The 22,503-nt window shown below is 31.4% G+C and overlaps 1 protein-coding gene across 2 annotated transcripts; it reads right to left on the bottom strand.

The window, feature by feature from the left end:
• Positions 1-962: 962 nt before the first annotated feature.
• Positions 963-9,054, bottom strand: LOC123907367 (DEAD-box ATP-dependent RNA helicase 37-like). Of its 2 annotated transcripts, none has more exons than XM_045957591.1 (7): positions 8,567-9,054; positions 7,639-8,381; positions 7,439-7,522; positions 6,634-6,876; positions 5,740-5,907; positions 5,418-5,531; positions 963-2,044 (listed from the first exon to the last, which is right to left on the bottom strand). In XM_045957591.1, the coding sequence occupies exons 2-7, from the start codon at positions 8,368-8,370 to the stop codon at positions 1,532-1,534; spliced, it is 1,854 nt and encodes a 617-aa protein (XP_045813547.1). In that variant the 5' UTR covers positions 8,371-8,381; positions 8,567-9,054; the 3' UTR covers positions 963-1,531. The 2 variants fall into 2 exon arrangements, with proteins under 2 accessions (XP_045813547.1, XP_045813546.1); XM_045957590.1 differs by having other exon boundaries at positions 7,639-8,390; positions 8,567-8,882.
• Between the last annotated feature and the right edge of the window lie 13,449 nt (positions 9,055-22,503).

Here is a 22,503-nt window from a genome sequence, read left to right as displayed (position 1 = left end):
AAAAAGTCAAGTAATTTGAAATCTATTTTCTCTTCTTTATAACTTTTGTTAAGCACTATTGAATGTTTTTTAAAATAATTTAAATGTGATTGAAATATTATATGATTAAAAATAAATATTATATGATTTAAATGTTTTTAGAAATTAAAAAAAAATAAAAATCAAAAGCTATTTTCCATAATTTTTTTAAAAAAAATATTTCAAAAACTATTAGAATTAACTTTTCATTTTATGATTAAAAATAATTTTTTAAAATATCTATAAACAAATACAAAAAAAAAAAATCTTAAAAAATCCAATACAAAGGCACCCGTAATGTCTCCCAATACTAATTCTCAAGAGTGCCGACAGATAGAATTATTGATCCAAGAATATCAAAACCTACCTGTATCTTTATTTCTCTCAAATTATTAAACATACAAGGAGAACCAAAATCAAGGTAAATTTTAATATGAACCACTTTATCAAATGGTCCATGGTGAACCAGTCATGAATAACATTATAATGAATACGAATTTTACAAAATTCACCGTTGGATTCAAAATTTATATCATATAGATCATCTATAGAAAAATTTAGAAAAATTGAAAATCATTTGATATGTTATTGAGACACATCAAGATTAACGGTTTATTAAATAACGTAACTCTTAATGGGTCTCAATAACATATCAAATGATTTTCAAAAAAATTTATATCAAATAATTTTCAAAAAAAATTAAAAAATTTATGGATAATCTATACGATATAAACTTTCAATCCAACATTGAATTTCGTAAAATTCATATTCGGTAAATCACTTGTCCACGATAGACCACTTGTGAAGGTGGTCCACCGTAGCATTAGCCCCAAAATCAATAATAAACCTATTGGAATTATTGAAGTTAATTTAAGTCTTGTTGCATGTTTATCTACGTACTCGTTTTTCATTCAAAACCATGAATAACTTAAATATAGAAACAATCAGAAGAAAACAAATATTACCATGAAAATCAGCTAGAGTAATACAAGTATGAGTACCAATACAAACATCCAGCAACAGAACTTTTCATTCATTTGTCACCACTAACTATTACAAAACCTTACCCATCCAAGTAGGGAATGTTAAAATGACAACATATATTCAGTAGAAACATGATCAAGAGATAAATAGATACGACTGTAATGAAAAGCCTCAATCAACCTCTCCCGCCACATTCTACATCTCCCCGAAATAACCACCCGAAATGTTGGTTACATAAAGCTGTCAAAAAAGGAACTCCTAATATGTTAGTTATCGCCATTGCCAACACCTGCTAACACTACACAACCTCTATTCAAGTGGTAATAATACCACATTCACACCCACATTTCCTTGTCAATTAGCATTGTAAACCATAAGAAATGACGTTGGCTTGAAAACACTAGGAGAAAAAGTAAATCAAAATAAACTTGAAGTAGAGAAAAGGAGAAGAAAAAAAAAATTCTATAGGTGTATGTTCTCACACCTAATACCTAAGACACAGTATATAATGCTATCAAAAGTTGAAAAATCAGTCCCATGCACTGGTCACCCCAGGACCCGCACTATTTCCTGCATACCCACCACCATATCCTCCGCCATACCCACCAGAAGCCCCATATCCACCACTGCTATTTCCTGCACCTTGGTAATCAGAACCACCCCTATTAAAAGAACCATCTCTTCGAAAGTCGCGGCCACCAAATCGGCCTCCTGATCGACGATTCTTTCCTCCACCAAATGATGATCGTGCAGCGAACCGCGAGAGCCAAGCAGGTACTTCTTGATTTGCTTCTTGCATCAAATCTTGTAGAGACCTTGCTAGGGATGAATTGTTTTCATTAAAGAATGCAGTTGCAAGACCTTTCTTTCCTGCTCTCCCCGTCCTTCCAATACGGTGTACATAATCATCAATATCATTGGGAAGGTCAAAGTTGACTACATGTGCAACATGAGGAATGTCAAGACCACGTGCAGCCACATCAGTGGCAACCAATATGGGGGTGTTGCCACTTTTAAATGATCTCAATGCTGCTTCTCTTTCCTGCAGGGCATTGCCAAAATATGAGGAACATATATACACACACAGACAGACCATAACTAAGAACAAGTAAATCATATAATATAAAAACCCCCAAAAATAATGAATTTATAACTATAGATTACAAGAAATTTGGTTTTCAAAAATAATTCTAAAATTAACATTGAGACAACATTTCAATTGCAAGCTTGAGCTCAATACTCAAACTCGGATACTAGCTATCAAAGTGGAGCGCCAAATATGGACCTCAATTTAAAGGGACCATTGGTCGACCTCTTCAAGTTGTCCGTCACTTATTTTTTGTGAACCATGGGGTATTTTGAGTTGACGTTTTGTGGTTAACATTATAGTCTCTATTGTACCCACAAACACATCTAGTACAAAACCTCTCCATCTCAAAGTCTGAAACTCACTGTGCGTGTGTTTCTTCCTTTTGTGGTCCATTGTAAATCAAAAACACCGACTTTGTTTCGTCCATTCCTGTATTTCCTTCATTGTATCTCTCCTCCCTGCCTGAGATCGACTTATCTTGTCTCTCCCTTTATGTAATCAACATGTGTGTGTCTCTCATTTGTGTGTGATTGATTATGTTTATACAAGAACACTAGTAACCTATTGGGCTATTTTCATCATCATCATCTACAACAATCACCGCATCACAAATGTGTGTTTAACTCTTTCACCTCACCCAATAGTTTCAAAATTTTGATCACAACCACCCCAGATCTATTCTTCCCTTTTTTCCAATGATTGTTTGTATGCACTAATTAACAAAGAAATTAACAAACAATACTATACAAAAAAAAAAGAGGGAAATTGTTTCAGAAATGATTTTTCTCTCGTTTAATTTCTATCTAAACAGTGATTTTGATATCAATCATAAATGAAAAAACAATGATTGATCTAAATCTAATCAATCAAAAAATTAAAGGCAAAAGAGAAGATTGGGGAAGTGGGGGTGCAGCCAAAAAACATCAAGGAATCACCGGAGAAATGAGGAAGGAGCTGTGGTTAAATGAATGTTGCATAATCAGGATCCAAATTCCAAAATATCCAATATATTTTATATTTATATACGAAGCCCAAAAACGGTTTACTGGCTATAGCCAGTAATTTAATGAGGTCCAGCAATGGTTCCTTTAAATTGAAACCAATATTAGGGGCTCCCCCCTTTTAACTAATAGTGAAAAACACTAATTTGAACCTAATAACAATAATACCTATGTATTCATATTATTGTTGAGAAAATATCCTAGGATTATAAAAATTCTGCAGTAATCAGAAATCACATTATCATCATCATCACCACCAATCAATGACCCTTGGGATGCTCCACAAGGTACAGTCAAACTCAAGATCCTAATCCTAGCTAAAACCGGAAACAAGAGTCAAGATCGTAAATCTTGGGATCGTAACATGGATCATAAGATCCTACCAAAAGTATTAAAATATGTTTAATATATATATGATATAATTAATATTAATAGTATAAAAATGTAAATATAATTTTAATAGGAATATAGTAAATATTTTAGTTATTTTACTATCAGTGTTTTTAAATATGTAAAAAAAATCCTAAAAGAAATTTCTTAAAAATATTACCCAACAGTTTTTTTGTTTTCCCAATAACTGTATATGCTCATTTATGAGATAAAACACCTTTTTGGAAATTGGCAAGTTGTTTTCTTCTCTCTAAAATAACTGTTTTGTTTTCCCCAAGAAAATTATTTTTTTCCCACACACTTGTTTGGTGCCTAGAACAAGCCTTTCCAAAAAGATAAAAAAAAAAAAGTGCAGACAAGTGGAAAGCATAGGAAAGTTTCACAAGCTAGAGGAAGAAATTAATAAATGAAGGTAAAAGGATGTGTCGAGCAAGAATTTAGGGTTTTCTTTAACAAAATAACTGGGTTAAACCAGCCAGGTCACAAATCCGGCCCGTGGACCCATTGCTTTGTATACTTATTCAGGGGATCAGGGACGCAAAACTCAATAGATCTCACAATTTTACGATTTGCATAGTGATCCCACCCTACCAATTTCCAATTCCGACATCTCACCAACAAGGCTAGCGTCGGCAAGATCGAGGAAGCGTACGATTCTATGCTCCAGATCAGAATTGTTTTACTTGACTCCGTACAAAGCAAACAATTTTTTTTTAATAATTTTCAAGGTATAACATTTTCCAATCCCTGGGGTACTCAATGCAAACCAAACACTTGTTGAAAAAGGAATCCAAAGAATAATATGTTTTGACCGATTACTAGGAATGCTTCATGTAAACCAAACAATTTTTTAAATTAATTTAGTAAAAGAATACTTGGGAGAATCAGGTTCCAGAGAATTTGCATAATGGTGTGCAAATGGAATCTTTCTTCCATGCCACATACCAGTATATTGTCATGCTGACCCCATCTAATGTCAACTTATGCTTTAAAATTTTGTAAATTGAACATTTCATCCATTTTTTATTTAGTTTTCACTATGAAAGTTATGCTTGACAGCAAGGTTGTCAGAATCGGGATTTTGCTTTAAATCCAAAGAGGATAGTAAGATTGAAAAATCGTAAATTGCAACCAAAATCGAAGGATTCTACTCAATTAATTTTGTTGAATCGAAAGGGGAAAACAAGATCGCATAATCGAAAACCGCAACCAAAATCGATGGATTCTACTTTTATATATATATATATATATATATATATATATATATATATATATATATGGGATCAAATGACACCAACTACTTTGACACCAATTGTTACACCTCTCAATAAATCCAACGGTGGATTTTATAAAATTTATATCGGTTAAAACGTTATTGAGAGGTGTAACATTTGGTGTCAAACTAGTTGGTGTCATTATATATAAAAATAAAGTGCAAGTGCTCAAAGTTTAAAATCGTAAAACAAACATAAAACAATCAAGTCAAAAATCATAAAACAATCATAAAACAACCAAGTCTCAAATCTTAAATATAAAACAAAATACTTAAATCGCAGATTTTGCTGCGATTTTGTCCGAATTTACTGGGATTTTGCTCTGGTTTTGGATTTTACTTAGGATCCAGATCCTTGAGGGTGAGCAAAATCGCAAAATCCATGGATTTTACCACTTTGATCCCGATTTTGACAACAATGCTTGACAGCTTGATTGGTTCATCCATACTACGTAACTTTTATCCTAATGGTGTATAGACAGACAAAAATATATAGGAGTCTGTTAATGGCATCCTTACTTTACAGTTCACGAACTCTAACCAGGCAAGGTTACCTTACCTCATACAGCCATACAGATGCATTCTCTAATGCTTCCATAGAGCACCGCACACTTCTATAGAATAAAAAATAAAGGAAAATATAAGGGTAGAACAGACAAACCTGTTGTGTCCTGTCACCGTGAATAGTAGTTGCTGGGAAATTATTAAGACACAACCAGTGTTCCAGAGCATCAGCTCCCTTCTTTGTCTCCACAAAAACTAAAGTCAAAGCTTGCTGCAAATTCAAAAATAGTGCAAGCAACAGTGTTAGATATTTAGGAAGACTTTACAAGAAGAAAACACAACATCCGAGCTATAACTCTTCCACACAAGCAGAAATACATGTGTAACTGCCAATGGAAATGTGTATTCCTTTACTTCTGTGCTCCAAAAACACGTAAGTTTTATAGAAGTGAAATGCACTTTCTGTAAACTGAGAATACCTTTCCTTGTACACCATTTGCTCTCTGTGCATGAAGAAGGTCCATGAGATGGCTTCTCTTGTCAGACTCTTGAACATACTCAACTCTTTGGTCAATCAAATCAGTACTTGATCCCACTCTTCCAACAGCCAGAAAAATATAATTTGAAAGGAAATCAGAGGCTAGTCTCTGCATATCAATAGTAAATAACCACAAAAGTCAAAGATGTAATGAGGAAGCTATATTCCAACAAATAATTATGTGTTTATATACCTCCAAGCAATTTATCGCCTCAACACAAACTAGACATTTCCATTATTTAGATCTAACAAAACTTAAATTTTCTAAGAATTAAGATGGAAGGAGCGTGAGAGCGATTGAGAGCAAAAACAACATCAGATACAAGTATGTGACGCACAAACACAAGTAAGATGATCTCAAACAACCTTCAATAGTAACTTAGTAAGGGTGCACCTCTCTAACACAAATGAATGTATCTTCATGAAATTTCAACACAGTGAAATGTAAAACAAAATATCCATAGAGACGAGGCAAAAAAAGGGGGAGACAAAGTCTAACCAGTCCCAGAAATTTATGTAACAGGGCTACAACTTTTTTCCAATAATAATAATAATTAGCATATAAAGTAGATTTGGTCTCTGAATATGTGAAGTTTTGTATCTATAGTCTGTAAATGTAACAAAATTGAAAGCACATTTGTAATGTCTCTTGTTAGTAATTTCGTGGACTAAGCTGACCAACGAAAAACACATTTGACAAATAAATTGACTACCTAAAAATATATTCGAAGACCAAAATTATTTAAAGATTAACTAACAGACAAATTCCGGACATATATGAAAGGATTTTTTGTTCACTCCTTTATCAGAGTAAAAAAGAAAAAACAAAACAAACCTGTATCTCTTTTGGAAAAGTGGCACTGAACAGCATAGTTTGTCTGACACCTGCCGGAGGCATGTCCATTTGTTCTACTATCTTCCTTATCTGTGGCTCAAAACCCATATCCAGCATCCTATCTGCCTCATCTAAGGCCAAATACCTAATCAGTGAAAGTGAAACTCTAGCCCTTTCCAACAAATCTACCAGTCTTCCTGGAGTTGCGACAAGAATGTCTACCCCTCTCTCAAGCTCTCGTAGCTGAAAAAATTATATTTTTGTTAGGATCTATACAAAATGTTTTGTACTGGCATTAAGAAGTAAAAATATGATTGATCATTTGAGAACAGTATGCTAGTGTCTAGTCCAAATTGATTTTTTTTAAAAAAATAAAATAAAAGAACAAAATCAACAAGCTCATAGAGAGACATATTTACTTTACACAGTTTTAAAATCTCGCATGATTTATTCAGAAAATTATACGCTGCTTGTCTTTAAATCGGTGGAATGATATAGTAATTCAAAGCATATATGAGAACCTCTAATATACAAAACATAAAAACACTGAATGTGAATTATGGACAACATAATCTAAAAGGTTTATAACAAAAGTTTCAGAATCTAGAGAAATTCCAGTAACAATAACAGCTAAGCATTATACCAAGGGTTTAGATTAGCTATGTGGATCAATCACTAAACAACAAAGATAATAATTGAATCATCATTTATCAAGAATAGCATCACATTACATGGTTATCCTGGATAATAATATGAGGGTTAAAAAATTAAGCAATGATCAAGAAACAGAAGATAGGACACAAACCTGCTGGTTTATTGGAGCTCCACCATAAGCAACAACCACTCTTACCCCTGTTTGATATGAAAACTTCCTAGCCTCTTCGTGTATCTGAAATGAAACCAAATGATAACATTTCCAAAGTATACTTTTTTTTGGCTGCAATATGAATCCAATTAAAATGAAATGTGAATAACATAATACAAGTTAATTATAAAAAATCTCACCTGCATCGATAGCTCCCTAGTTGGCGAGAGAACGAGCGCAAGTGGACACACGGTACGCACCCCACGAGGTGGCCTCTGCGCAGGTTGTCCAGTCATAATTCCACTGATAATCGGAAAACAAAAAGCAGCAGTCTTTCCAGAACCTGTCTGTGCACAAGCCATCAAATCCCTTCCTGCAAGAGATATCGGTATTGCATGCCGCTGAACAGGCGTCGGCTTCACATATTTGCATCTCCTAATATTCTGATTAAGTGCTTCACCCAAGTCAATCTCAGCAAAAGTATTCACAGGAGGAGGAACATTTCCACCGCTAGTCTCCACCGGAATATCCTCATAAGCATCAAAGTTAATCCCTGTACTCTCCTGCTCCTCTTGAGTAATAGGCTCCTCAGAATCATCCTGATCCGCAAACGGATTCGCTTCACGCCGATCCCAACCACCACCACCACCAGTCCTATTCCCAAAACCACCACCACCACGTCCACGATAATCGTTCCTTGGAGGCGGCGCCCACCGCGATCCGGAATTATCAAAACCAGTCGGAGCAGAAAATCTCTCCGACGAAGCTGGTGCTGGTGCTGTAGGTCCACGGTTCCTCAGATGAGGAGGAACATAAACAGGTCGAGAAGGAGGTTGAGTGTTGTTGTTGTTGTTGGCATTGTTAGCAGCAGAAGTTGGTGGTGCATTTTCAGCCGCAGAATTTGCAGCCAAATCAGCCCATGAAGATCGCATAGTATCAAACCCTGAAAAAACTACAATAATCTAAATCAAACATTCAGATCTCTCTCAAAATCTCAAAATCAAAATCACTCCGATCAAACACAAACTACAAATGCAAAACCTATCTAAGCATGAACAATGTTGAAAATGAAGGAAATGGAAAAAGAGTGGAATGAAGAATGAAAAAGAGAAGAGAGAGAAAGAGAACCTGATGAGAAAACGTAAAACCCTGAGATGGAGAAGAGAGAGAGAGAGAGAGAGAGAGAGAGAGAATTGTTGACGAAGATCGAGAAACCCTAAAACGCTACAAAGACGATACGACAGCAGCAAAAGGAACGCCTTCAAAATTGGGATGGATGGATACAACAAACAAAAATATCTATTCTGCCTCAGGGTGCGCCTTCTCTTTCTCTATTTCTCTATATTTTTTATTTTTTATTTAATATTTTTTTTATTGTTATGTCATTTTTTTTCTATTTTTCTTTTTGAGATTTTTTTAGGAGAGCAAAGTATACGTAAATATCTATCTAACTATCTACGTTTCTCAACATTTCAATTTCAACCTAAATTAAGAGTTTTCACTTTAAGATTTGCGGCTCCGTAAATCTCTTTTAACCATTCTTACTTTTGAGATCTTGAATGATCCCGGATTTTGTTTACCAAACAAAGATTTTTAGTCTCTCTAATTATATGTCTGATATAAAAGTCTAAATTTTAGGGATTTTTTTTTTCTTGTTGAAGGTAGTATTGCATTTCAAATTAAAGTATCACGTTACAAATAGTTAAAAAAGAGTATCACGTTTGTTATAAGTAAAAGAGTATCACGTTTAAAATGATGATTTGGAGATATACCAAATATTTTATTCAAATGCTTTAAGTGGGGTATATCAAGCTTGTAGTGGAAAAATAAAATTTGATAGGAATAAACTACTAAGGGATTTCTTCAAAACAAAACAAAACTACTGAGGGCAATTCAAACTAGAACTTCTTTCTGATTAAAAGGTATATAAAAAATTGAAATAATATTAAATATTAGTTTAACAATAAATCTGGATAAAGAGATATGGAGATGGGGTTATGTATATTAGATTATATTAGATAATATTTAATGGATTTTTGGTTGTAAACTTGTAATTAGGTTTTGGACTTGGTGGTATTTAATATATTTATGTTGGAAAAAAATTTCATGTTTTTCACTCTTCTCGTGAGTCTTTTTTGTTTTCATTTTTATCCTTCATTAGCAAGTATTGTTAAAACTAGCAGGACACCCGTGCGTCCGCACGGGAGTCGCGGAGTTGACGCTCCTCACTTGATAACATAAAATAGTAATTTATTGGGTAGTAGATTAAAAAATTAAAAACTATCACAAAAAAAATCTTATGTCTCTGTATTAATATTTGAATATAAATGATAATGTAGAAATTATGGAAAAATAGGCAACCTTATTAATATATTAGTAAAAGTATAGGCCTTGTAAAAACCACCAAAAAATTATGTCCTTGTATTAAATATATGAGTATAAATATATCCTTTTAAAATTATTAAAAAATAGGTAACATTGTTAATATGTTAGTGAAAATATAGGTCTCACAAAAATCATCAAAATAATTAGGTCACCGTATTAAATATGAGTATTATCCGTAAAATTGTAAAACAAAATAGACAACTTAATTAATATATAAATAAAAGTATAAGTCCCGTATAAATCACAAAAAAAAAGTTTCCATATTAATATATGAGTATTTTATAGGTTCCGTAGATGTTATAAAAGAACGGACAAACATATTAATATGAGTAAAAAACATAGGTTCCGCATAAAAAATATAAGTATAAATATAAGTTCACAAAAAATAGTTAAAAACTGGAAATTTTATTAATAAGAGTAAAAACATAGGCCCTGGCCCTGCGTACGTGTATGATATAAACTGTTGTTGTTTTGTTTGGCACACCTTGTGTCAATCAGGACTCATTATTAATAATAAAATTCATTTTAGTTTGTTTTATATATTTTTTTATTTAAAAAGTGATTTTCACACATTCTTATGTTTCATTTGAGTTTTCTTTTGTTGTTCTTGTTGAAGTAGCAAAGTTTTTCACAAGAAAGGGGGGTTTGAATTGTGAACCTTTAAAAATTGTCCTTTTAAAAATTAGATATCAAAACATACGTTAGAATGATCTCAGAATAAATAATATAAGTTAGGAGAATGATCTTAGAACGATCTCTGAGCTGCAAACAAAAACAATAAATGATTTGTGTGTGTTAGTGTTTGCATAAAATTAATATGAGTTTAAGGGAGAGAAGAGACACAATAATTTTATCCTGGTTCACCCCTTAATAGTATGGGCTACTCCAGTCCCCACGCTCCTGTGAGATTGTCCACTAAGAGATTCTACCGATCTCAAGATACACTTCTTCTTTGATCTAATCCAAGATCACAATCTTCCAAGCTTCACTTGCTTGATCTACCTAAGTCTTCCTAGACTTTATGAGGTGTCACTCAATCAATAGTTACGTATTGAATTGAGTCAATCTTTACAATTTTGATAATGGTTTGGATCTAAAGCTTTCTCACTCAAACTAAGTTGAAAAGCTAGTTACAATAAAATCTCTCTTTGTTCACTCAAAATGAATACTGATCCTAGTATGATAATTACAAAATATGGAGTGAAAGAGATCTTTAAAGAAGAGCTTGAAAACTTGTATCACAAAGACAAGTAGATTGATTGTTGTAGATTAAACTCTTGCTCTTCAATGTTGCTAAAGCCTTCCTTTTATAGTTGAACCTTGAGTCTTCAGTTCCTTGGTCCCAAAGGAAGTTCTCCAACGGCTAGTTGATTCAAAATAGACAGCTCATGCTGAATTGTTGAGTGGATAAGCTCAAACTGATCTTTCTCAGAACGTTCTCCCTGCTGTTCTTCATGTTTTCAAATAAAAGGGCCATAATGACAGCTTGCAATGGGCTGTAGATAGTTGTTCCTTGCTTCCTCACCAAGTATATCCGTTATAGACCATTTAGGCACGTTTTGGACAGCTGTAGATGAGCTTGCAACTTCAAAAGCAAAGGACAGTCATTCTCAGCATCATTCTGAGAGTGTTCTCCAATCTGGGCGATTTTTACACTTGATCTTCAAATGGAGAATGATGCAAAACTGTGACCAGCTGTAATGTGGAGGGAATGCAGCTGTGATGTCCTTGTGTAACTATTCACTTGTCCTTTCCATGTACTTTCTTTTCTTGATTAAAAATTAATCTCTTGGAGAATGTTCATTAAATAATGACATTGAAGGTACATGACAACTATGAGTTGAATGTGTGTTGTCTCATCCTTATTGGTCTATGTAATTCTTGTCCAAACACTCTTGATACACCTGATTAGATGATGCCTTGAGAAATTATCATGTTGCACATGCTTGATCATTAACTTTGTCCAAAGAGGAAAGTCACTTTTCTTCCAATTATTCCTTGCCTTAATTGTTCATGAACTGTTGTGATCTTGTGAGTTAAAACCAAGATAAAGTGCTTCTTTGTCTTGTATATGGTTGACTTAATGAAATAAGTGCTTTTGCATTTATCTTTGTTCATGAGGAGAATGTTACAATTTAAACCAGAGATCATTCTCAGACTGATCCTGAAGCTTCTCTTTTTGCCAAAACATAATGAATATCATTGATATTAGAAGCTTAATTGTTCCTGTCTAATTTAAAACACTCAAGAGCACTTGTTAGATAACAATGAGATCAGAATTACATTTAAAATATAATTAAGATGTTTGTTATCTTTAAAACATCAAATTGGGATTTTGCATTTTGCCTCAACACTTGTCTGATGTTGTTTTAATCCCGTCTTAGTGCAGAGTTTTTTGTTTGAGTTCGCGTCTTGGTACGGTGTTCGGTTTAATTCCGTTGTAGTACGATGTTTGTTTTGTTCAGATTTGCAGATTTGCTCCGATTCAGATTCAGTGCAGATTGACACGTACTCTACTTACTTGAATAAATGAATATTGTTTGTTGTTAGTCTAAAAAAAAAAGGAAAAACATAGAACCCGTAGAATTCACACGAAAGATCATGTCCCCATATTAATATATGACTATAACTCGTAAAATTGTAAAAAAAATAAACAACTTTACTAATATATGAGTAAAAATATAAGACCCGTGGATATATCCAAAAAAATTAGGTTCACGTATTAATATGAATATAACCCGTAAAATTATTAAAAAAATAGGCAACATAATATTTTAGTCCTATTTTTCTCCAATAATTTTGTTCCGCATAGAAAAATCTCATAAGAACGAAAGTCATATCTTTCTTGTGTGATTTGTTTATGGTTTTGTTTCTCTGACTCTTTGTAAACTTTTGTAGTCTACCTCAGTACGTCTTGTGTTGGGGAGGTTGTCTATGTTAATATATCTCATTTTGGTTTGTTAAAAAAAATATTAGTCCTTATATCAACAACAAAAAATCTTAAAAAAAAAACTTCTAAAAAATGTCATTTATTTTTCAACTATTTTCAACTTTGTATTTAATTTTTACGGTTTTTTTTAACTAAATGTATCATTCGCGCGCAACTGTAGAGAATAATCCTCTTGAGGTAACTGATAATTTTTATTGTTTTTGTCTCACCATTTTTTACGGGAGTTTTTCAGTTTTTCTCCCACCATATTCTTGTATTAAATTAATTAAATTTATTGAGTTGAACTACAAATTGAAAATTAACTTAATTAAATATTGGGTTGTTCCATAAATCAAGTTGAGTGAATCTAAAATAACAAAACATAAACAATAAATGAAAAAATTACACTAAAGAAAGGGTTGGACTCAAATAAAATTTCATAAATAAATGGAAACAACACCATATACCTCTATATTGTAAAAAAAAAAAAACCATACATTTGTTGTCTTATTTGGTATAATGCACTTATGGCGTTGAAATAAAGAATTCCATTGAATCTCTCCGTTTATTTGTACATGAATTTTACTCTCTTATTATAAAAAAGAAAAAAAATAAACACTTCTCCTTTGGTTCCAAAAATATAACAAATTAATTCATATGGTTTAGTGGTAAATGTAATAAGAAGTGTAACTAAAAGGTTAATGGTTCGAATCCTACTAAGAAGTGTAACTAAATTGTCAATATTCTTATGTTTTATGTATTAAACTAGCTGGACACCCGTGCGTCCGCACGGGAGTCGCGGCGTTGCCGCTCCTCACTTGCTAACATGAAATAATAATTTACCGGAAAGTAATTTAGAAGATAAAAAAATAAATAAGAAATGATATAATATTTGGTAAAAAAAAATAGAAAAAGAACAATGGTAAAACCATTACAAAAAAACCTCAGATATCCGTATTAGTATAATATGAATTTTGTTCAAAAAAAATATATAAATATAGATAATGGAGAAATCATGGAAAAATAGGCTACCTTATTAATATATTAGTAAAAATATCGTCTTGTAAAAATAACCAAAAACTTATGTCTGTGTATTCAATATATGAGTATAAATATAGTCCCGTAAAAATTATTAGAAAATAGGCAACCTTATTAATATGTTAGTGAAAATATAGGTCTCACAAAAATCATCAAAATAATTAGGTCACCGTATTAAATATTAAATATGAGTATAACCCTTAAAATTGTAAAAAAAAAAATAGACAACATAAAAAATAAGTTTCCATGTTAATATATGAGTATAAATATAGGTTCCGCATATATTATAAAGAACATGCAAGCTTATTAATATGAGTAAAAAACATAGGTCCCACAAACATTACACAAAACATTAGGTCATTGTATTAACATATGAGTATAAATATAGATCTCACAAAAAATAGTAAAAAATTGGAAACTTTATTAATAAGAGTAAAAGCATATAGCCCTGCAGAAATCAAACAAAAGATTATATCATTGTGTTAATATATGAGTATAAATATATGTCATATAGAAATTATGAAAGAATTGACAACCTTATTAATATATTAATAAAAAACATAGGTCTCGTAAAAATCAACAAAATAATTAGGTCCCTGTATTAATATATGATCTATTATAATCCGTAAAATTATAAAAAATTAATTTTTTTTATTAAATTATGATTAAAAATATAAATCTTGTAGAAATTAAAAACAAAAAATGTTCTGGTATTAATATATGAGTATAAATATACGTGCTACATAAATTATTAAAGAACGGGAAACCTTATTAATAAGAAGAAAAATATAGGTCCCTCAGAATTTACACAAAAGATGATGTCCTCGTATTAATATATGAGTATAACTTAAATTAATAAAAATATATACAACTTTATTAATATATGAGTAAAAATATAAGGCCCGTAGATATAACCAAAAATATTATGTTCCCATATTAATATGAATATAACCTGTAAATTATTAAAAAAAAATAGACAACATAATATATTAGTAAAACACAAGTTCCGTGAGACTAAATATAAATTCTGCATAATGTATTGGTCAATTTATTTCAAAAGAATGACCAATGTATTGATGACAAGTGAATTTTTTGTTCCGGTAAAATAAAAGGTAATTTATTTCTCAAAAAATTAATTTGTCCTTATATCAACAACAAAATATCTTCCAAAACAAAACTTCTAAAAAAATGTCATTTATTTTTTGGTGGATTCTAGGGTGAGGGCTCTATCAAGTCCCTCATCGGTGTACCACTTAATTTCACCGTTGGATTAAATTAACCTACTTGATCTAATATTTCATCATCACATCAGATCCAGTTTCTTCCTCATAGTGTTTGGCAGTTCTCTCACCAGAAGTTTTTGTGTTTTCTCTCTGTCAACCGCCCCATATAATCTACTATAGGTTTAGAATTGAAATTTATTTTATCATCGAAACATAGTCCAGAAAAATTGATCAGCAAAAAAGACATCAAAATTAATTAAATCTTGCATTAAAGAAACGAAGAACAAAAAAATTGATAGAACAATAACGGTGGCAAGCTTCAGAAAGGTATACAATGAAATATGGATAACATTATTGATTATGCTTCACACTTAAAGCAATTTTAGTAAGTTGAGAAGCATCATTATTAAGAATATAAACTAGGAACTTCTTTTGTTTGACAGTTCTTTTAATTAAATACAGACAATGGAAGGAAAAAGAACAAAGAGAGGAAAAAAAGTGCAGGCCATGGAAAGAGATTGATCAGATCTACAAGGAAGAGAGAAAGAAATTGGATCTGGTGTGGTAACGAAATATTAGATCAAATAGGTTAATTTAATCCAACGGTGATATTAAGTGGTACACCGATAAGAGACTTGATAGAGCCCTCACCTTAGAATCCACCTTATTTTTTAACTTTGTATTTAATTCTTTTTTTTTTAAACTAAAAGTATCATGCACACAACCCTGCAGAGACCAATCCCCTCGAGATGACTAAGAATTCTTATTGTTTTAGTCTCAACATTTTTTTGGGAGTTTTTCAATTATATTAGTAAAACACAAGTTCTGTGAGACTAAATATAAATTCTGCATAATGTATTGGTCAATCTATTTCAAAAGAATGACCAATATATTGATGACAAGTGAATTTTTTGTTCTGGTAAAATAAAAGGTAATTTATTTCTCAAAAAATTAATTTGTCCTTATATCAACAACAAAATATCTTCCAAAAAAAAACTTCTAAAAAAATGTCATTTATTTTTTAACTTTGTTTTTAATTTTTTTTTTAAACTAAAAGTATCATCCGCACAACCCTGCAGAGACCAATCCCCTCGAGATGACTAAGAATTCTTATTGTTTTAGTCTAAATATTTTTTCGGGAGTTTTTCAAATTTTCTCCCACCATATTCTGATATTAAATTAATTAAATATAGGACAAAACTTAGAAACGGTTCCATTTTTCTCCCACCATATTCTCATATTAAATTAATTAAATATAGGACAAAACTTAGAAACAGTTCCATAGGTACTGTTGATACTGTTCACCAATTAAAATGCGACACCTGAATTAATTTATTCGTCATTAATAATTTATTAAACTCCGTCAGTTCACCATTATCTAAAAATCTAAAAGTGAAACTGGGTTTTTAATTTTCACAGTTGTTATCAACATTGATTGTATCATTGAAAGTGAAATTAACAATAACAACAGTATAAACATGCCAATAACCCCCAACCATGGAGAGACTTTGATAAAAGGCCAACAAAGTTAAAAAATCGTTTGAGTCCTCCCATTGTTAAGCCATAAGTTGGGAAGGTGAAAAAGGAACGGATGAATTGAAGGAAAGAGTAGTGGTGATCTCCATCGCTTTACTCTTCTCTTCCACTTGCTCGACGAAATTCGAATTGACAACGTGAATTTTATTAAAATTGAAATTAGTGATATGGAATAAATTAATCCATGTGTCATGTTTTCAATTGGTCACGGTAAAAACCATTTCTATGGTTGTACAAAAAAAAAACAGTTTCTATGGAACTGTTTATAAGTTTTGTTCTTAAATATATTTAGTTGAATTAAAAATTAACTTAATTGAATATTGGCTTGAAGTCCATAAATGAATTTGGTATTAAAAAAAAATTCAAAAATATATGTGTAGACAAATATAAAATAAACGGACAAATATAACATTAATATTTTATTCTTTTTAAGTAATTAGTATTGCTGGCTTATTGATGAAAACTTTCCATATAAAACTTTTCAAAAAATAAAAAAACGAAAACATAAAATAAAAGGACAACTATTTTTGTTTTAAGTAAGATTAAAAAAAAATATGTGTAGACAAATATAGCATTAATATTTTATTTTTTTACGTAATTAAAAAAATGGATTTGTAGATAAAAAGAAAAAAAAATGTGGGAGAAGAGGTAATTTAGATTAAAAAATACATAAAAATAAAGTGATGTAATTTAATTTGGGTTACATACAAAAAATTGGATTTGTAGGTAATAAGAAAAAAAAGTGTAATCTACCTATATTAACAAAAACGTGGCAAGATGGTCGATGCCCATTTAATAAATATGTATAGGATATATCGATGCCCAGTTAATAATTGGTTTTTATTTACTAAACAATTGAATTTGTATAAAGTGAGGTATTTGAATTTGGGTTACATACAAAAAATTGAATTTTTAGATAAAAAGAAAAAAAGCGTGAAAGAAGTAACAAATAAAGTGAAGTTTTGTGGTTATAACTGGCCATTTAACTCATATTGATTATATGTTGGTTCCAAAAATATAAAAAATTAATTCATATGGCTTAGTGATAAATGTAATAAGAAGTGTAATTAAAAGGTTAAGGGTTCGAATCCTACTGAAATTTTTTTTTAGCATTTTTCTACTAACTTTTTTTGATAAAGACAAAAATTAACCCTGGATTGATTATGTGTCAAAATATGTAAAAGGGGCAAATTGGGAATTTCATTAGTATCTTCTTTTCTTATATAGTAGATGTTTTGAAATATTATAAGGACTAAAATCACAATATCCACAATTAAAAGCAGGTAAGAAAGAAGAGTTTTAAAGGGTTTTGGATTGCCTGCCGCTACAAGCAGTCATGTAGTTAGAGAATATCTGGGCGCCGTCTGAATAAGATCAAATGGTCCAAATATAACGCAGTCATACAATCTAATTAAATCTTCTATATATCTGGACCATTCACATGTATGTTCTTTTCTTATATAGTAGACTAAGAAATTTTTTAACATTTTTCTACTAATTTTTTTTAATAAAGACACAAAATAACCCTGAATTGATTATGTGTCAAAAAATGAAAAAGGGGCAAATTGGGAATTTCACATGTATGTTCTTTTCTTATATAGTAGTTAACCCTGAATTGATTATGTGTCAAAAAATGAAAAAGGGGCAAATTGGAAATTTCACATGTATGTTCTTTTCTTATATAGTAGATTTTTTCTCCAATAATTTTGTTCCGCATAGAAAAATCTCATAAGAACGAAAGTTATATCTTTCTTGTGTGATTTGTTTATGGTTTTGTTTCTCTGACTCTTTGTAAACTTTTGTAGTCTACCTCAGTACGTCTTGTGTTGGCGAGGTTGTCTATGTTAATATATCTCATTTTGGTTTGTTAAAAAAAATATTAGTCCTTATATCAACAACAAAAAATCTTAAAAAAAAAACTTCTAAAAAATGTCATTTATTTTTCAACTATTTTCAACTTTGTAGTTAATTTTTACGGTTTTTTTTAACTAAATGTCTCATTCGCGCGCAACTGTAGAGAATAATCCTCTTGAGGTAACTGATTATTTTTATTGTTTTTGTCTCACCATTTTTTTACGGGAGTTTTTCAGTTTTTCTCCCACCATATTCTTATATTAAATTAATTAAATTTATTGAGTTGAACTACAAATTGAAAATTAACTTAATTAAATATTGGGTTGTTCCATAAATCAAGTTGAGTGAATCTAAAATAACAAAACATAAACAATAAATGAAAAAATTACACTGAAGAAAGGGTTGGACTCAAATAAAATTTCATAAATAAATGGAAACAACACCATATACCTCTATATTGTAAAAAAAAAAACCATACATTTGTTGTCTTATTTGGTATAATGCACTTATGGCGTTGAAATAAAGAATTCCATTGAATCTCTCCGTTTATTTGTACATGAATTTTACTCTCTTATTATAAAAAAGAAAAAAAAATAAACACTTCTCCTTTGGTTCCAAAAATATAACAAATTAATTCATATGGCTTAGTGGTAAATGTAATAAGAAGTGTAACTAAAAGGTTAATGGTTCGAATCCTACTAAGAAATTTTTTAACATTTTTCTACTAATTTTTTTTAATAAAGACACAAAATAACTCTGAATTGATTATGTGTCAAAAAATGAAAAAGGGGCAAATTGGGAATTTCACATGTATGTTCTTTTCTTATATAGTAGATAGATGTAACATTTGAAAAAATATAGTTTGCTATTTATTCGTATTTTGATTATCGAACTTTGAAAAAATCTAATCATTTTGTTGCATTCACTCTTCTTTCATCCCTCATGAAGATATTTTGAATAGAACATCGGTTGCAAATTAAAATGCGAACTTTTCCCTCACCTCCCAAGAAAATATTTTGAATGAAATATCGTACGAGAGAGTGATTGAAAAATGAAAAAAGGGTTTTAAATTTATAGAAATTCTCAATCATTTCGTGGCACCGGGCGTGGCTGAACCATCTACGATGGGGGGAGCGAATGCGCAGGGAAGAAGCTTAGATAAGAGAATATGTGATCGTATCGCTTTTTTTGTAGGGTGCGTGTGATTGGTCGATGTTATGTCATACTCACTCCAGTGGTCGATCAAAGTTTTTACAACAAGCTGGTTTGGTTTGATTAAGGCTCACAATGAATCGGGCTTGAGCTACGAATAGTTTGATTCATTTGGTTCATGAGCCCACAATTGAAAGTTTATATCATATACATCATCTATATTAAGTTTTACCAAAATATAAAATCGTTTGATATGTTATTGAGATGGATCGAGATTAACTGTATTCAATAAAAACACATAAACCATTAATCTTGATTGATCTCAATAACATATCAAACGCTTTTTATATTTCTGTAAAAGTTAACATATATGATATAAACTTTCAATTCAGCTGTAAGTTTTGTAAAATTTGAATTCATTAAAGCATTATTAAGTAGTGTAATATTACTTAAATATTACACCAGTGTGATTTGATCGGCATGATCATGACTCACTCTTAAATTGAAGTTGAGCGTGTATATTAGTCCCACATTAGAATTCTTGTGAACAATAGAGAGTCAGATTGTCTATGATAATCTCCCTAAAAATTATGTGGGGTCAAACCATTGTCATTTGACCATAGTGCATGTGAAACTAAATTGCATTTTATATGATTATATATACTTGATGTGTTGCATGAGATGCAGATGCAGATGCAGATGTTAAAGACTTGGTATGTTGCATGAGATGCAAATGACAAGTAACATGTTTGACAAAATACAAACAAGACGCAAACGATAAGTGATATATTGGACGCATAGTGTGTTGCATGAATCGTAAAGTGGCAAAATACATGGAATGACTACATGCAAATAGCAAATAGCATGTTGCATATAATGATCATATATAGACGAGTTCTAACATGAATAAGTGTACCATATGGTGCATGGTGAACAAGCCAGCGATTTAATTATAACGAATACGAATTTTACAAAATCCATCGTTGGATTGAAAGTTTATATTATATAGATCATTCATAAAAAAAATTTAAAAAATTAAAAATCATTTGATATGTTATTAAGACCCGTCAAAATTAACGGTTTATGAATTTTTATTAAATACCGTTAATCGTATGAGTCTCAATAACATATCAAATGATTTTTAATTTTTTTAAATTATTTTATAGATCTATATAATATAAACTTTCAATCCAACTGTGAATTTTATAAAATTCTTATTCGTTATGATGTTATTCGCCACTGATGCACCATGAAAGAACTAATGAGGTCTTTCATTAGACAAAGCCAATGATCATATCCTATAATTAGGATCTTGGACAAGCACAACAATACATGAGTATTTTTTTTTAGCGCCCCTCACTATTTATCATACGCCTCCTAAAATGACCAAAATACCTCCCTCTCTACATAGGCAGCGAACTGAGTTCGCTGTTAAGTAGCGAATGGTAGTTATTTTAATTCAACCCCAATGTCTGCACATTTTACTCTGGTTTGAAATAACACACTGGTTGCCTTAAATTTGATGAGGTTGTTGCAAGAAACTAACAAGATGGGTAATGTCTAAGAGGGATGTGATGAATTTTACAAGAGTTGTAAATTTGTAATATCATGTAATATTGACTTAGTATTTTGCCACACGTGATACAACCCAACCGCTCACCACTGATTGTATTTCTTACACAATAAATTAAAACTTGCTTCACAAACAATGTCAGTAAATTACCATCGATCTCAACCCCTCTGCCATGGTCCATGAAAGTTACTACATGAGATAAATTCTGTTTCTCAACGAACAACTGCTACATTATTCACTTAAACAGTTAAACTCACTAAGATGCAGCTACTCACAAAAACCCGAACATTACCTTCACTTCGCGCATCACAACTACTCTTCCCTTCGAGTTGGTGGCAGAAATTCTGTGCAAGCTCCCTCTAAAATTACTCTTACAATTCTGCTGTGTCTGTAAGTCCTTCAATTCTCTAATCTCCGATCGAAAATATGCAAAGAAACACCTTCGCTGCTTGTCAACCACGCGCCACAACCTCATGGTAATCTCTACCGACAATGTACACCAGTTCCCTCTCTTTGTTTCCCCAATGCCGTCTGTTTTTCAACTTTTATCGTCACGCAGTCACATTTCAGTTACTTTAATAGTCCCATAATGGTACATGGATTTCCTCTTAAGATATGTTCTTGCGACGGTATACTTTGTTTCACCATTAACTATAGTTCCGTTCTTTTGTGGAACCCTACTATTAATAAATTCAAGATGTTGCCACATTTGAAATATGTAAAGAAGAAGAAAATATGATATCCGTTATCTAGCTTCGGGTATGATCCTTTTGTCGATAATTATAAGGTTTTTGTTGTTTTCTTTTGTGAAAATGAAAATCAAGTTAGTGTTCATACTCTGGGTACGGATTCTTGGAGAAGAATTCAAAACTTTCCATATTGTAGCACTATTCGTGATTCAGGAATATTTGTGGGTGGCACTGTTAATTGGTTGGCGATTGGTGGGGAAAAGTCTTTTCATCACATTGTTTCTCTAGATTTGAAGAATGAGTTGTATCAAACGCTTTTGCAGCCTGATTTAGGAACTGATTTGTGGACCTTGAGGGTGATGAGGGATTGTTTGTCGATTTTTGCAAATACTAAAATGTTTTTCGACGTTTGGATTATGAAGGAATATGGAATGAAAGAGTCGTGAACTAAATTGTAGTGTTCCTTATATGGCAGACGAGGGTTTACATGTCTATAACAAAGCTTTATATATTTCTGAGGATGATCAACTTTTGAGATTGGCCTAGTCCTAGTCCTTGAATAGTTCATGTTATTGCTTAAAATTAGTTAATGCATATCGCGTCTCGGGGGATAAACTTTCATTCCTTGAAACCAAACACTAAATAAATATAAGACTTCTGTAATGTAAGCTTTGTCTATAATACTA

The sequence above is a fragment of the Trifolium pratense genome, linkage group LG2, assembly GCF_020283565.1.
Source record: "Trifolium pratense cultivar HEN17-A07 linkage group LG2, ARS_RC_1.1, whole genome shotgun sequence".
Lineage (NCBI taxonomy): Eukaryota > Viridiplantae > Streptophyta > Magnoliopsida > Fabales > Fabaceae > Trifolium > Trifolium pratense.
Note: the sequence above shows the minus strand (reverse complement) of the source record. Positions and strands in the feature narration are given on the sequence as shown.

What these genes read in the sequence shown, in the direction of transcription:
- LOC123907367 (XM_045957591.1), bottom strand. Translation starts at nt 8,370, where the DNA reads ATGCGATCTTCATGGGCTGATTTGGCTGCAAATTCTGCGGCTGAAAAT. An exon ending in GAGCTCCAATAAACCAGCAG is followed by an intron (nt 6,877 to 7,438) that starts GTTTGTGTCCTA and finishes TAATTTTTTCAG; the next exon opens with CTACGAGAGCTTGAGAGAGG. An exon ending in CAAATGGTGTACAAGGAAAG is followed by an intron (nt 5,532 to 5,739) that starts GTATTCTCAGTT and finishes TTGAATTTGCAG; the next exon opens with CAAGCTTTGACTTTAGTTTT.